The following is a 15,220-nucleotide window of genomic DNA, read 5'->3' as shown; positions in this document are numbered from 1 at the left end:
GGCCTCCAGCCAACAGCAAGTAGGAACCATGGCTCCAAGTCCAAACCTCAAAGAGCTAAATTCTACCAACAGCTTCCAAAGTCTTCTGTAGATGAGCCTTCAGATGAGAGCCCAGCCCTGGCTGAGGCCTGACTACAGTCCTCTAACAGATTGGAGCCGAATGCCAAGATTCTTCCCTGACATCCCTGTGATTATACCGGTCTGGGGGTTGAAGCCGCTATATCCAAGTCATTTGTTATGTGGTACTGGATAGCTAATACACAACCCAACAGTACAGATGAGATGGAAAGCAAACCCCAAACTCCGTTAGCACTCTCACTGTGCTTCCGGACGGCAGCCAGCATTTACAGCCTCCCCACTCCTACTGGTCTACGAAACCTGAATTTTGCTTTCTACATCCTAAAGATCCAGCAAGTATATACCTACATGAGAGCAGAAAAATGGTGATTCTTGGCTGAAATAACTGTTGAAAATTGTGATAAATTCTCACCATGGGCATATTTTCTTTAAGCAGGCAGATGTGGATTGGAGGTGTGGCTCAGTTGATAGCATGTATGAACTGGATTTGGTCTCCAGCACCACTTAAACCAGGCACATACCTATAATCCAAGCCCTTGGGAGGTGGAGGCAGGAGGATCAGAAGTTCAAAGTCATCATTGGCTAGATCATGAGTTTAAGACTGGCCTGGGCTACATAAAACCCCCTTTTCAAAAAAAATTTTTGAAAGATAAGCTAGCAACCTAAATTGGGTAGTCTTTGGTATATCTGCGAATAGCAATACATTTGCCTTCTTTCCATTACAAAACAACTTCCTATCCCATCTCCATCTTGAGACTAGGTCTGGCATCTGCGTCTGTTTGCTAATCTCCTCAGGACCAGTAAGAGAGCCCATGCCAGCCTTCCCCGTCTTTACCCACTACTTGCCAATTCTCAGTTCCCAGACCCAGTTGGCCAGAGGGTTCTCCTTCTGTGAGGACAGAGAGGTGGAAACTGCCAGGCTGGAAACTCTCCAGCCTCAGTCCGCACTAGCTTTATGTCAACTTGACACAAGCTGGACCAGCGATTCTCAACCTTTCACAGGGGGTCACCTAAGACCACCGGAAACCATAGGTACTGACATCACCATTCATAACAGTAGCAATAAAAACATTTTTATGGTTGGAGTTATTACAACATGAGGAACTGTATTAAAGGGTCTCAGGAAGGTTGAGAACCACGGAGCTAGTGTCATCTGAAAGGAGGCACCTCAGTTAGGAATTGCTTCCCTAAGATCCTGCCATAGGGCATTTTCTTCATTAGTGGTTGTTAGGGAAGGGCCCAGCCTGTTATGTGGGCTGGTGGTTCAAGAAACTCCTCCATGGCCTCTGCATTAGTTCCTGCCCCCAGGTTCCTGCCTGTTTAGGATCCTGCCCTGTTTGAGTTCCTGTCCTGACTTCCTTCAGTGATGAACAGTGATGTGGAAGTGTAAACCACATAAACCCTTTCCTCTCCAAGTTGCTTTGGTCATGGTGTTTCGTCACAGCAATAGAAACTCTAACTAGGAAAATCTTCCCCACAGGGAATAATTTGCCCTGTAAATGCTTCATATTCTCAGGGCTAACTGCTTCCCTACTATGTGAGCAGCCTTTCACTCACAGCTCAGAAATAGACGCTCTTACAAGGAGCACACCTCGTGGTTTGAATCCTTCTCTTCTCGGTCTAATCTCTTACTCATGAGTCCTAACCCTGTATCATTTCCTCTAGAATGGACCCTAACACGGAGTTCATCTCAAGACCCTCAAAGAGCTTCAACAAAGGCAAAGGGCTGCACACAATACCTAAGGCAAAAGAACAACTCCTGATACACTGCCCCCAAGAAAAAGGGTCAAGTTCAAAAGGACGTAGGGTGTTTTGGCGGTCCGCGATAAAAGTTAAAATACATTCCCCATGATTTAGCACTTCTATGCCTAGATACGTGCCTGAGAGAAATGGAAATAAGTATCTGCAAGAGGATCTGTACGCATGACAGCACCATTCATAAAGGCCCAACCACCGTGTCCCTCACAGATGAATGAGCAGACCGTGGTAAATCAATACCGAGCAGCGACAGTTGGCAGTGAAAAACCCGACTGATAAACACAACCACACAGAGCGTCTCAACAGCACTGTCCTGAGCAAACGAAGCCAAAGCAAAGACACACTGAATGAGCACGCTGGTAGGACACTCTAGAAAATAAGACTAACGGTTATTTTAAAAAAGCCAGATGTCCAAGGCCCAGGAAGGAAAACAATGAACACATATGAGCGAGCGAGGATAACTTCATTCAGTTGATTTGGGCGGTGGCTACTCACGTCTCGAAGTTCACAAAACTGTATGCTTGCCATGGGTACCTTTCACTGCATATAAACCATACCTTAAAACTGTTCATAAACAGTAAAAAAAAAAAAAAGAAAAAGACAAGAAAAGAAAGGCCTGTAATCCTAGTGCTCGGGAGGTAGTGGTGGAGGATCAGAAAGTCAAGGTCATCCTGGGTTACATTTGTGGTCAAACAAAGTCAAAAAGGCTCAGCAACAACTGAAGAGATTCTACAGTGAAAGAATACCCACAGTCAACAGGACGGCCAGAGGTCAGCTACAGCACAGATCTCAAGCCCTCGGGAGGTGTGGTAGCTCCCTCGAAGCTGTGTCTACACTACACGAGAGAAGAACTTGAAGGGAGGAATTATTTACTGATGCCAAGGTTCCCTAAGGTTCGGTGTTTCACAGTCGGGAGGGCATGGTGGAGCAACCACATCAGAGCGGACAGGAAACAGTGGAGGAGCTCCAGGGAGCGGCAAGATACGGCCCCTGAGAATACTGACTGCTGTGATCTGCTTCCCCAGCCAGGTCCACCACCCACTAATAGTCCATTCAGATTTCAAGTCCATCGGTGAATCAAACCATTGCTTATGTCAGAAACCTCATGATCTAACCACCTCCAGAAACTTTCGTACAGCCACATTTAGGAGCATGCCCCGCTCATTTCCTAGGTTTTTCTCAACCTACTTAAGTTGACAATCAAGATTAACCATCACAGGACCCACCTAAAATCTACTTCTTTCATTCAGTGCCCTGGTTGCTACCTCCCAGGAGTTGGAGGGTGTCTCTCCTGTTGGCTACCAGGGACCTCCCAGGGACGGAGCTGGGGCTGCAGGGGAAAAGCACAATTCTCTGACTCTCCTTTGGTTTTCCAACAGATACTTATTTTAGCCCGAGCACTCCTGAACTCCAGCAGCAGCTGCTTGCCAGGCAAGCAGCTTCCTTCAGAGCTTTGCCTGTAGGCACTTTCTCAGCTCCGTGGGCTTTCCACATAGAGACACCGAGTGGGAAAGGATGCTGAAGGTGATGTTTCACCCTCCCAGGACCCAGCATCATAAAGTTGGCCCTCTTCCCTTTGTGCTTCGCCTGGACCAGACCTGTCCCGTAGAAGTATTAGCATGTGTATTGCCCGATGGTGACTGTGGCTCCTGGACCTATTCAGAAGCAGGCAAGCACAGCTTTGCAATCTGGAGCTCCACCTGAGTGGGCTATGCACACTTCCGTCTGCTAAGAATGCACCGGGCAACCAGGCCCTTTACCTGCACAGCCTGTGTACACACACTCCTCTGAACAATGCACCTGGCAATGGTTAGCAACCCGAGTCCTTTTCCACCTGCATCAAGCTACACCACATTCCGCTGCAAACAAGGACTAAGTTTCTCCTCCCCTCCATGAACATCAAACACAAACAGTAAAAATTCAAATGTATTTTCAACACACGTCCTGTAAGAGCCAGAGGGCCAGTCTCTCCGGAACTAGCTTATGTGCATAAGCATAAGACAAACTGTGTCCTCTGCATGAATTTTTTAGGGGAAAAACTATTTACCATCTTATATCTATGCTTAATTGGGAATGCATATTATTAAAATTAGATATATAATAGAAAAAGAATATGCACAGCGAAGAAAGGTTTACATAGCATTATTCATAATAGCCCCAAGTGCCATCCATTAGTGTCAATCAAAAGACTATCAGTCAAAACAGAACCAACCACCCATGCTACACACCTTAGCAACCAAACTCCTCTATTTTATTTATTAATATATTTTACATGCATGGGTGTTTTGTCTGTATGTTGTGTACCATATGTGTGCCTGCTACCTGAAGAGGCCAGAAGAGGGTATTGGATCCCCTAAACCAGGAGTAACGGATGGCTGGAGGCTACTGTATGGATACTGGGAACCAAATTGGGTACTCTTCAAGAGTTCAGTGAGCTCTGACCTGCTGGCTTTCTTTTCAGGCCCCTCTTCTTTCTCTTGAATCCCACCAAAGGAAGTCTCAAACAGTAAGTGGGCCCTTGAGGAACCTCACTCATGTGGCCTCCTGTTTTCTTTCTGATAGGTAGTATCACTTGGCTTTTGAATAAAGTTTCCTTGCTACTTTGTAGATCAGTATAACTCTTTATTTTAATTCCTCAAATAAGAGGCCAATAACCTGGAAACACCCAGACTAGACATTGATAATCAGTTAACAATGCAACTGAGGAAATGAAATTTTGACTTACTTTTAAAGTAAATTTATTATTCTATTTTGGGACAGGATCTCATGTATCCCCAGGCTAGCCTCGACTATGTAGTTAAGGATGGCCTAGACTTTTGCTCCTTCCAAGTGCAGGGATCAACCAGGGCCTTGTGTGTTCCAGGCAAGCCCTCTACCAACTGAGCTATATTCCTGGCCCTAATTTCATTTAAATAACTACACACAATTAGTGTATATCCCTACTGGGCAGCACATACATGCAGTCCTAAGAATCTGAAATACCAAATAGTCTTTCTGGACTCATCCCTAGACTTACCTGAGCAGAGAGAGGGTGTTTGGTTTGTGAGATACGGTTTCATGTAGCCAATCCCCCTGTCTCTACTTTCCAAGGGCTGGAGTTACAGACATGCATCATCACGTCCAGCTGTTTCTAACCCCGGGACTCTTCCCTTATCTAGTTTTCCATCTACCTCTTCTTTCTGTTGTTAGATCCCAGTTTACTTGCATTACTGAACACTGTTTATGCATTAGACCAAAGTGTCTCACACGTGAGTTGGCCACAAAAGTCAATTGATTGGCTTTATCAGCATTTTAGAAGTGATTATGTACCACACTGAAAACAGTGTTTGTTGTAACTTGCTGTGACCTGTGTATGTGAGTCCGGGGAATGTGTATATGTAGTTGCCATAATATAAAAAGTATGTCTTACCATGGGCCAGAGATTCAGTCACTCTGACCAAACTTGGACAGAGTGGACGGACAAGCCCTCACAGTACACTATGAATCTCTGGATACATCACTTAAACAGGAAAACAGGTGTGAGGTGTATATGGACTGGCAAATGGAGAGCTCAGCTGGGGTGCTTCAGACCCACAGCTCTGCATGAAACACTTCAAAAACGTTTCTTCTGTATACATCAGTGCTGCTTGTCCTTCTGATCTATTGTCAAGGATGGTATGCATTTCCCCAGTCTATAGGAGGATATAAAATAGTGAACTTTGCTCCTTTTTGGTGTTGTTGCTCCAGATTTCCTTTTATTTAAGTTCAAAACTTCTTTACTAAAGTCTGTAGGAACTTCAAAGACTCCAGAACAGGATAAGGCATGGTATGTATATCTGCTAACTATTTATCGGCCCTGGTGTTTATTGTCTCAGAGCTAGTTAACAAAGATTTCTCCTTTCAGATCTTGGCACCCCTATAAGGATGGAAGCTGAGGAAGGGCTGGATGGGAGGCTTGCAGATCTGGTGCTGTTGATAATAGTGTGCATGCGTGTGTTTTCAAGTTCCAGGCTAGCCTGAGCTATGGAGTGAGTTCCAAGACATCCAGGGCCAGGTGTGAAATCTTGTCTTTAAAAAAGATCAAAAACAAAACAAAACTGAAAAGAAAAAAAAAATTGACCTAAAGACTCCTTAGGCCCCAGAAGCATTTCAGGTGGCCTGGACCTGTTTCCTGTCAAGCTACTGGAATCAAACTAAATCTGAGCAGACACAGGCCTACGTTCCTTCACTGAAGTGCCTCATCCAAACGCCTGGTGGGGGAGTGGGCAGCGACCTGGCTGAATGGCAGTTCCTCTTCTTAGTTCCTCTTTTGCTCACAGCAAACATTTCTGAGACAGTGGCATCAGACCAGCCACCTAATACCATTATTACACATGTTGCCTTGGGGAATGAGCAGACAAACAGCCAAGGACCACGGGGCAGAAGACCCACTGTTCTCCTAAGCCCACCCTGTCCCTGGTGATGAGCGTCAAACTCAGTGCCTTAAGCACACCAGACAAGCACTCTTCCACTGAACTAAACCCCACCCTTGGTTAAGATTTCACTAGTAGCCCAGGCTGGTCTCAAACTGGAGATGCTCTAGTCTCTGCCTCCTGAGTGTCCTAAACCCTTTCATGCCCAATCTTTGTCTCAGTTGGAAGCAAGATTGTACTGCCTGCCCTGCCTTTACCCGTGAGCTGCTACATTAAGTGAAGCTGGTTGGGAGAAGGCTCAGAAAATATTATTCCACCTAACAGGCCAGAGAAAGCGCTTCCATGCAGATGTGATGGGTGTGGTCCTTGTCACTGAGAAGTTACAAGTACATTGAGCCTTAAGCCAGGACACTGGGTCACCATTCACTTCCAAAGCAGGAGTTGAAGGACTAAAACCACAGCCATAAAGCAGTAGTTACGTTCTCTGATGGCACTGAAGTGGATTTCACACCTCAAGCCCCCAAATTCTGGTCAGTTCCTTTTGCAGAGATGGAAGAACACTATTAAGGCTCTGTGTGAGTTACCAAGAGATGCCCAGATGAATATCCCGGGCCACAGACCACTCCAAAAAGAGAATCCTGGAACCCCTAATTGCCCTTCCTCCCTGAGGGAGCTGACCTGATATAACAAGCCAAAGGTTCTCTGGACTTCAATAATCTCATCTCTGAACCCATCCACAGTTATTTCTCAAACCTTAAACCTCTCAGAACATCAAGCCGCCTGGCAGGGACCAAAGGTTATAAACTCTCACTGAAGTCCGCATAGGCGACCTCCACTTGCTCTGTTTGCAAGAATTTTTTGGTCCTTCTCACCAGATTTTTTTTTTTTTTTCAAATACCACGTCTCAGGTTTTTCATTTTGCTTTAGATGAACAATCTCTTTCTTAAGTGGCAGACAGTTGTCACATTTTCCAAATGAAGACATGGAAACAGGAGAAAGGTAAGTCACTGGCTCAGAGTTTTCTGTTTTTCACCCTCTCATCAACGAGGAGCTTTGCCGGGAGCGGGAAGGGGAGCCAGCTGGACTCCTCACTGATGAACCCGGTTAGATTAGTAAACGCCTGCAGGCTGCTGATTCACCATGTGTGAACTTTGGAATAGTGTAGAAACAGAGAGGTGAGCTCTGGAAACTACACTGTATCATCTCAGGGGATGAAATACAGGCTCCGAGTGAGAAAACAAGCAAACCTAAGTGAGGCCTTGTCTCTCAACCCCCTAGACGCACACCTTCCTACAAATAAACAATGCTAGGCAGTGGTCCTAATGAAGTCAGCAACCTGTTCCAAGCCTGAGGGACAGTTATGTATCTGGGCAACGTGCCCCACATAACTAACTCCAGGCTTATTATTATTGGACATATCCACAATTCTGCAGAAAACTGCCAACTTCCTTCACAGCCCAGAGGCCGAGAAGCCACAGACTCAAAGCTGGATGGCTCCACAGGCAAAAGTCATTCAATGTGCTAGAAGCTTTGGGATACTGTAGGGGGAGAAAATGAAGATTTTAGAGTCATGATGGGAACAATTAAAAAAAAAAAATGAGAGCAACCCACATCTAAGAGCATAGTGGGAAGGCAGACTAATAGCCCCATCTAACGGAAAACTGGTTCCAGCCGAAAGCTGAGGCCTCCAGTCTTTAAAGGTGTGGCCAGCATGCAGCCTGGACGTAATTTTGATATTTTAACGTTAAAGGCCAACAATAGCTGAATTAACTCTAGGTGATAGGAGTACACGTGGCGTCTCCCACCGTTCCTTTGGCAGGGAGGAGAGCATTACCTGAGTAAGTCGAGGAAAGAGTCCACCGTCTCTTTGGAGACCGGAGGAGACGCCGAGTCCTCCAGCCCCAGGCTGCTGGACTGGAGGGTCTGCGCGCCCGCCCCTGGCTTGATGATGAATGCCAAAGCGACCGCGAGCGCAGAGGCGCTCAGCGTGGTGAGGCCAAAGTAAGCGACGGCGATGCTGCCCAGACGCCCGAGGGAGCTGGCGTCCAGGGAGGCGGCGCCCGACACCAGACTGCAAACCACCAGCGGCAGGATGATCATGCGCAGCATGCGGAGTAGCATCTCGCCGGGGAAGGCCAGGTAGGTGACCTGAGTGCGGGTGAGCTGCAGCCCGCGCAGCGCCGCGCCCATGCCGGCGCCCACCAACACCCCGGACACAGTGAGCAGCACCAGCGCGTGGCGCCGAAAAAAGCCAGCGCAGCGCCGCGCTTTGCCAGCCGGCATCTCGGGCGCGCGGGGCCCGGCCGCAGGCTCTGCCTGGGTGCCGTCGAGGTAGCCGTTGGTCTCGCTGCTCTTCTCCATGTCGCTGCCCGCCGCTCCAAGCTGCAGCACGCAAGGAACTTGGACTCAGAGAAAAAAGACCGGCTTCCAATGAATGGATCAGGCGGAGACAGTGGCCTGCGCCAGCTGCGGCTCCGGAGCTCTGCGAGTCCCTACAGGAACAATTTCCAGAAAGATGAAGAGAGACGTGGGTTGCGGGCTGGAGTCGAGGCAGAGCAGACCGTGCCGCGCCCAGCCTTCTTTCAGAGCGGCTGCTGGCTGGAGATGATGCAACGCAGGAGGCTCGCTGGAGGCTGCAGCCCAGGAAGGAGGGAGGGGCCGGAGTCCGTCCCGCCCATATCGCACCGCCCCCGGGATTACGACCAATCAGAGCTCTGAAGGTCCGTGCCCTGCCTTTCCCGGCCCCGCCCTTCTCCCGCCCTCCCTGGGGCACTGCAAAGGGTGTGAGACAGGCAGGAGGGCCTCCCGGATACCGCGGGGCGTGCGGCTGTCCGCCAATCCTGTCGCCGGGTCGCTTTCCGTCCTGGCTAACGGGAGCGGCTCCCAGTGTTGGCGGAGGTGCGGCCCGAGAGGCTCCCTCCGGGGCCTCTCTGTGCTGTGCACCGTCCAGGCCTCGGGGTGTGTGTGGAACGCCCAGGCGTTCTTCACCTCTGCCGGTGGACGAGAGGGGCCCGCCTTCCCGCTTTGTGCCAGGGACGGTCCACCCTCCCTTCTGCGGGAAATCCTTTCTTTCAAGGGTCCTGTGGGCTTCCGTGAGGTGGAACTTGCTTCGGTGCAGAGACAAAGGAGCGGGTGGATGGGTGGATGAGAGAAATCTCATTGTGTGCACGCACACGACTCTAGCAGAGCTTTATTTACTCTTAGGTGACTGGGGACTCCGGGTAGGCTCCAGCGTCAAGTCTGCACCACTGCACGCACCAGCGCACTCCGGGCGGTCTCCCCGGTCTCTGGGCAACAGCCTGGTGTATGCTGTAAGATGCAAAACTCTCCTAGGGAAGCGGAGCTCTGACGCCACCACTTTGGGTGGCGTGTCTGCCACATGACCTCAGCAGAAACACAAGTCACAGGATTTTAACCACCTCTTCTCAGGGCTCCAGACTTGGCACGACCATAGACAATAGCACAGCCAGGCGTTTGACCAGTCTGAAAGATAATTCCATGCGGTTACAGTCAGTGGGTTTTTAAAAAATAAATTTATTTACTACCATTCATTTAGTATCTTCATTGACCACAGCAGATAGAAGGAAAACTTTTGCAGTCATTTAGTGTGTCTTATTTATTTTCACATTTTCCTCATTCTGCTTTTGAAAGGAGCTACCACACTCACGCCCAGATGCCCGAAAAAAGCCTTAGGTGTAGCTAAATTAAATTAAAGGTGAAGACAATGTGCAGGAAAGTAATCTTAAAGCATGCCATAACAGATAGCTGTGTGCAAATCAAGATGTCCTCGTGAGGAACTTTAAGAGGTTGTCCCGTGTTTGAGAAAGGGACAAGTTCCTCACTTGAAGCCATTAGCTGTCATGTAGGGCTTGTTGAAGTAGCGGCTCATTGGTGGGAGGGTGGTGTGTACATTAGCCGAGGACCTGTACCTGTTTTTACCTTGTTTCCCCGAACATGCTTTGTCTCTCAGTGTGCAAGGATGAGTGATTTCTACAGACCCGTGCTCTTCCTTTCCATGTTTTTCTTCCTCCCTTTGCTTAGGCTGTAACTTTTATGCAAAAGACCGAAGTCATGCTCCAGACATGGCTCTCCAACTGTCCGACTTAACCGCCACCCAGACACCTGCGGCATCTCAGCTCAGCATTTTCAGAACGGAATTTATGATTGCCCCCTCCAGCCCGCTCGTCTGTTTGACTCTCCTGTTTCTTTTGCCATCATTTATGATTTGCCCCCGAGAACCTTCAAGTTTAAGTCTTCTCTCCTCTGACCAGTGTCAAGACCCAGAGATACTCCTTTTGTAACGTTTATCAGGCCCTCTCTCACTTCTGCTCCTGATGCCACCAACGGCTATGTTCTTGATACCTTATTATTTTTTTAACAGATTATTCCTATGTAGCCCAAGCGGGCCTTGAACTCACAATCTCCCTGCCTCTACTTTCTGATTACAGGTATGTGTCACCGCACCTTGTTTATTTCCATTTGTCTAAATCTAGGTGTTAAACAATTACTGTTTTTGTGTATCTGTGTTCTGATGTGTATATGTGCAGCTCTGTGGGGGCCAGAGGAGGGTGCCAGGTTTCCCGTTCTATTACTCTCTGCCTTGTTCCTTTGAAACAGGGCCTCTCACTGAACCTAGAGCTAGGCTGGTGACCTGTAAGTCACAGCCATCCTCCTGTCTCTGCGCCACAGCCCTGGGGTTACAGTAGTGCATGGCCACACCCAACTCTTGGAGCAGGTGCTGGGATCTGAACTTCTACCCACAGAGCCATGTCTCCAACCCCCTTATCAAGGCTTTTGAAATTTTGTGGTTTTGTTTGTTTGTTTGTTTGGGGTTGGTCTTGAACTCTCTATGTAGCTAAAGATGACCTTGAATTACTAATCTTCCTGGTCCCACTAAATAAAGGTTGGAATTATAGGTGTGTGCCACCTGACTTGCCTGAACCCAGGACTTTGTGTATGCTTCTACTGTTCCTTTGAGGCAGGGTCTCTTCCTAAGCCCAGGGCCAACAATTGCTTGGCTAGGCTAGAAGTCAGCAAGCTCCCAATTATCCTCTTGCCTCTGTCACCCTTAGAGCTGAAATTCTAGGAGAGCACAGGACTCTGATTTGTTGGACGTGGGACTTGGATCCGAACTCTATTCCTCCTGATTGTGTGGTAAGCGCTTTACTGCTGACCCATCTCTCCAGCCCCTTCATCCCTTTTTAAAAGAGAGTCTTGCTATATAGCCTAGACCAACCCTGGAGCCTGGACTAGATTTGAATTCTTGATCCTGCAGACTCCTGTGTACTGGCATTACAGGCCTGAGCAGCTATACTCAATGATTTCCTCCCCTGTCTGGTCATCCGGACTTGTTCCAAGCTGGCTGCGCCTTCAGTGAATCTGTTTATCCAGGTCACCTGTGTTTTACCTTCGCTCCAGGGTAATGTTTCTGGAGACATGGCAGCCATGAAGGCATGAATTCTTACCTTATCTTAAAAGAGAAAACAAAAGCCAGGCATGGTGGCACATCCTTGTAATCCAGGTATTTAGGAGGCAGAGGCAGGATGAGTGCTATAAATTGGAGGCCAGCCTAGTCTATTTAGGTCATCATAGGCCAACAAGGGCTACGTAGTGAGAGTTTGTTTTAAAAACAAACAAACAAAAACAACAACAAAACCCACATTATTTCATTTATATTCATTAATTATAATTCATTGAATTCAATTAATTCGATAATTCATTCAGCCAAATGACCACACCCAGCTGCAAGAGATAGACTCTTTATTTTGCACAGTGAAGGATTGGAGCTACTATCACTAAAGAGGCAAGGAGAAGGCATTGCTGTGGGATGTCGTTCTGTGTGCTGTGAATATGTGTTGCTCTGATTGGTTGATAAATAAAGTGCTGACTGGCCAGTAACCAGGCAGGAAGTATAGGCGGGATAAGCAGACAAGGAGAATTCTGGGAAGACAAAAAGGAAGCAAGATGTCAAGGCAGAACTAGCAAGATGTCAAGGCAGAACTGAGAAAAGGTACCAAGCCACATGGCTAAACATAGATAAGAATTATGGGTTAATTTAAGTGGAAGATCCAGTCAGTAATAAGCCTGAGCTAATGGCCATATAGTTCATAATTAATATAAGCCTCTGTGTGTTTATTTGGGTCTGAGCAGCTACAGACCAGGTGGGACACAGGAAAACTTCCAGCTATAGTATAGCTCATTTGGTGGAGTTCTGGCTTAGCATGCCAGGGCCCTGGGTTCAGTCCCCAGACATGGTGATGATTGACTGCAATCCCAGAGGTTGAGAAATGGGGGAATGGGAGTGTGGAGGCAAGAGTGTTAAGGTCATCCTCAGCTATATAGGCAGTTTGAGGCCAGCCTTGTGTATGTGAGACCTCATCAATCAATTGGTCAATCAAACAAAAAACACCGGAGAATGATGGAAGATAGATACTCCATGTTGAAAAGCTTTCATTGACTCCCACAGAATTAACATGTTTCTTATCCTGGCATTCCTGGCCTGTTAACATCTTACTCTCTTGCCTTGTGCCTCTGTACATGTGTTATGGTCTCTAGGGTGTATGAATCACCACTTTTAGACGTTTGGAAGCCCTGATACCTCTTTGAACAACTCTATTAGAAAGTTTCTTTGGGCAGTCTTCAATGGCAGTGCTTAGGAAACTGGATATTAATGGAATTTTCTCAAGTACCTGCCCTGTGAAAATCCCTCCCAGAGTCCTGGGAAGACACTATGTCCAGTGTGGAGTTATCTAAGGGAAAAGAATCTATATACACCATGCTCTTTGTCTGTTGACTTTATTCCACTATGACAAAACTCTATCTGTACAGCTTCAGCTCTGTCCTCACATTCAGCTCCTCTCTGTGCCCACTTTTCCTGTCCTCATAGTTTTAGTAAGCTCCTATGCTTTTGACCTGATCTTCATCCTCTGTTCCTTCATCCTCCATCTATGCTTCCTAGCTCCTTACTCCTGCCCCTGATAAACTCTACAAGGGATCTGTTTTATCATCTACAGAATCTCTGCCTTTCTCTCTTCTCTGTCTCTCAGGAATCCTGTTCCTCCTTTCACTCCACCTGGATATGCAAAAACCTCCGTTGTCCTCGGTCAATTGCTCTGGAATGCCACTTGGTCTGAAGGCAAGGGATAGTCTCAGCTAATCTGTTCTCTGCTAGTCCTTCAGTACTTTGTTTGGGGCTGGCCCTAGTTAAAGGGGAAATTTGCAAAGGCAGATACCCAATTTAAATGCTAAAAAGGAAGTAGGGAGCTCAGAGGCAGAAGGCCCTGCCTATGTGACCTTATCCAAGTACTGGCCTGAGCAGGATGCTCACACATAAACATGTTCTATGGGAATTATGAGCACAAGAAATTCATAATGAGGAGCAGCTGAATATTAAAGCTGAATAACACCAAATATTCCACGATAAATGGCTTCCCACTTGAAGGAACCTTGGTTGGTCAAGGTATAGCTTATATACAGCTGGACTCCCTATACCATATTCTTGTGGCTTGCCACAGGATATCCATATGCAGAAAATAAAATTAGACCCTACACACAACAGAAATCTATCAAAATGGACAAAGGTTTTAAACGTAAGATCTGAAACTGTAAAACTGCCAGAAGAGAGTTGTAAAAAACACTGTGGCAGGTCCTTAAAAAATTAAAAGCCATTTGATCCAGGAATCCCAGGTACAGTCAAAAGAGGTGAACTCAGCATGTTGAGTTCACTTATTAATATTAATATTAATCAGTACTTAATATTTTACATTTTTTTCTGGGTATGGGCACTGGAATGCTAAGGCATTTCCTGTGGACATCAAACAACAATGTGTTTTTGCCCTCTCCTTCCCATGAGTATTCAGGGATGGAGCTCAGATTGTCAGTGGCAGGTGCCTTTACTCACTGAGTGATCTCTGTGTTCCTGCTCACAACACTCAAGAGACAGAAACAGATTAAGTGTCTGTCTGTGGACAAATGGGTAGAGAAGGGGATCATTTCAAATGCTGAATCTAATGGAACCTAAATCTATGTGAACCTGAAGGACATTATGCAAAGTGAAATAAGAAAAACAGATGAATATTGTTTGATTTCACTTGTATATGGAATTTTGTTTTTGTTTTTGTTTTTTAAGTATGATTCAGAGGCTGAGAATTTGGCCAGAATGAAGCAAAAGGCAGCCTGAAGCAGAAACAGAAAACTTGCCCCTGGTTTTAGGAAACAGCTAAAGTATGCTAGCTGATGCCTTCTCCTTGGAGAAGGCTGGTAAAGCAGAAGGATTGGAGAAAATGAGCTAGCCGATGGGAATGTAATTAGTCTGGTGTCTAGGATCTGTGGGGCAAATGTTTGAATGTGGAGATTTCATTCAATGTTACAACTTGATGTTTATGGAGTTACTGAGAGCAAATGATTCTGCAAGGTCCATAGAGTCGGGGTTGGGGGAGGGGAGTAGAAGCTGAGACAGTGGCTCATACCTGAAATTCCAGCATTCAGGAGTCAGAGGCAGGAGGATCATTGAATAGTCAACATCAGCCTGGACTAGATACTAAATTCAAGGCCAGCTGGACTTACACTGTAAGACCTGATATGTAGAATGAAACCTTGTCTCAAAACAACCACGAACCAAGCCCAAACCAACCCCAATAGAACCCACTCCCTCCATCTAGAAAAGGAGCTAAGAATTACTTGTCTGGAGCCAGGCATAGTGGCTCAGATCTGTGAGCCCAGGTCTTGGGAGCTATGACAAAGAACTGAGGGTCTGAGGGCTACCCAAATATAAAGAATTCCAGGCTTGTCTGGCCTACGGAAGAAGATCTAGCCTCAATCTCCCACCTTTGGGGGTGGGGTGGGGTGCAGTGGGGGGTGTGTGTGCAGTGGTGGTGGTGGTGGAGTGTATGAATGGTTGGCTAACATGTATATTCTGAGGCTAGAACAGAGCTCGGGACCCTAAATCTCAACAGAGGAGCCTTGCCTCCTCCTTACTCCATTATTTAACTAAG

The 15,220-nt window shown here is 47.0% G+C and overlaps 1 protein-coding gene across 1 annotated transcript in view; it reads right to left on the bottom strand.

Moving 5' to 3' along the window:
- Slc1a4 (solute carrier family 1 member 4) overlaps positions 1-8,888 on the bottom strand; it is a 29,618-nt gene extending 20,730 nt beyond the window's left edge. Inside the window, exon 1 of the mRNA XM_036201015.1 lies at positions 8,062-8,888. Coding sequence (XP_036056908.1) covers positions 8,062-8,588 — 527 coding nt within the window. The 5' untranslated portion in view covers positions 8,589-8,888. The remainder of the gene's footprint in view (positions 1-8,061) is intronic.
- Positions 8,889-15,220: the final 6,332 nt, after the last annotated feature.

Source organism: Onychomys torridus, chromosome 10 (genome assembly GCF_903995425.1).
Source record: "Onychomys torridus chromosome 10, mOncTor1.1, whole genome shotgun sequence".
Lineage (NCBI taxonomy): Eukaryota > Metazoa > Chordata > Mammalia > Rodentia > Cricetidae > Onychomys > Onychomys torridus.
Note: the sequence above shows the minus strand (reverse complement) of the source record. Positions and strands in the feature narration are given on the sequence as shown.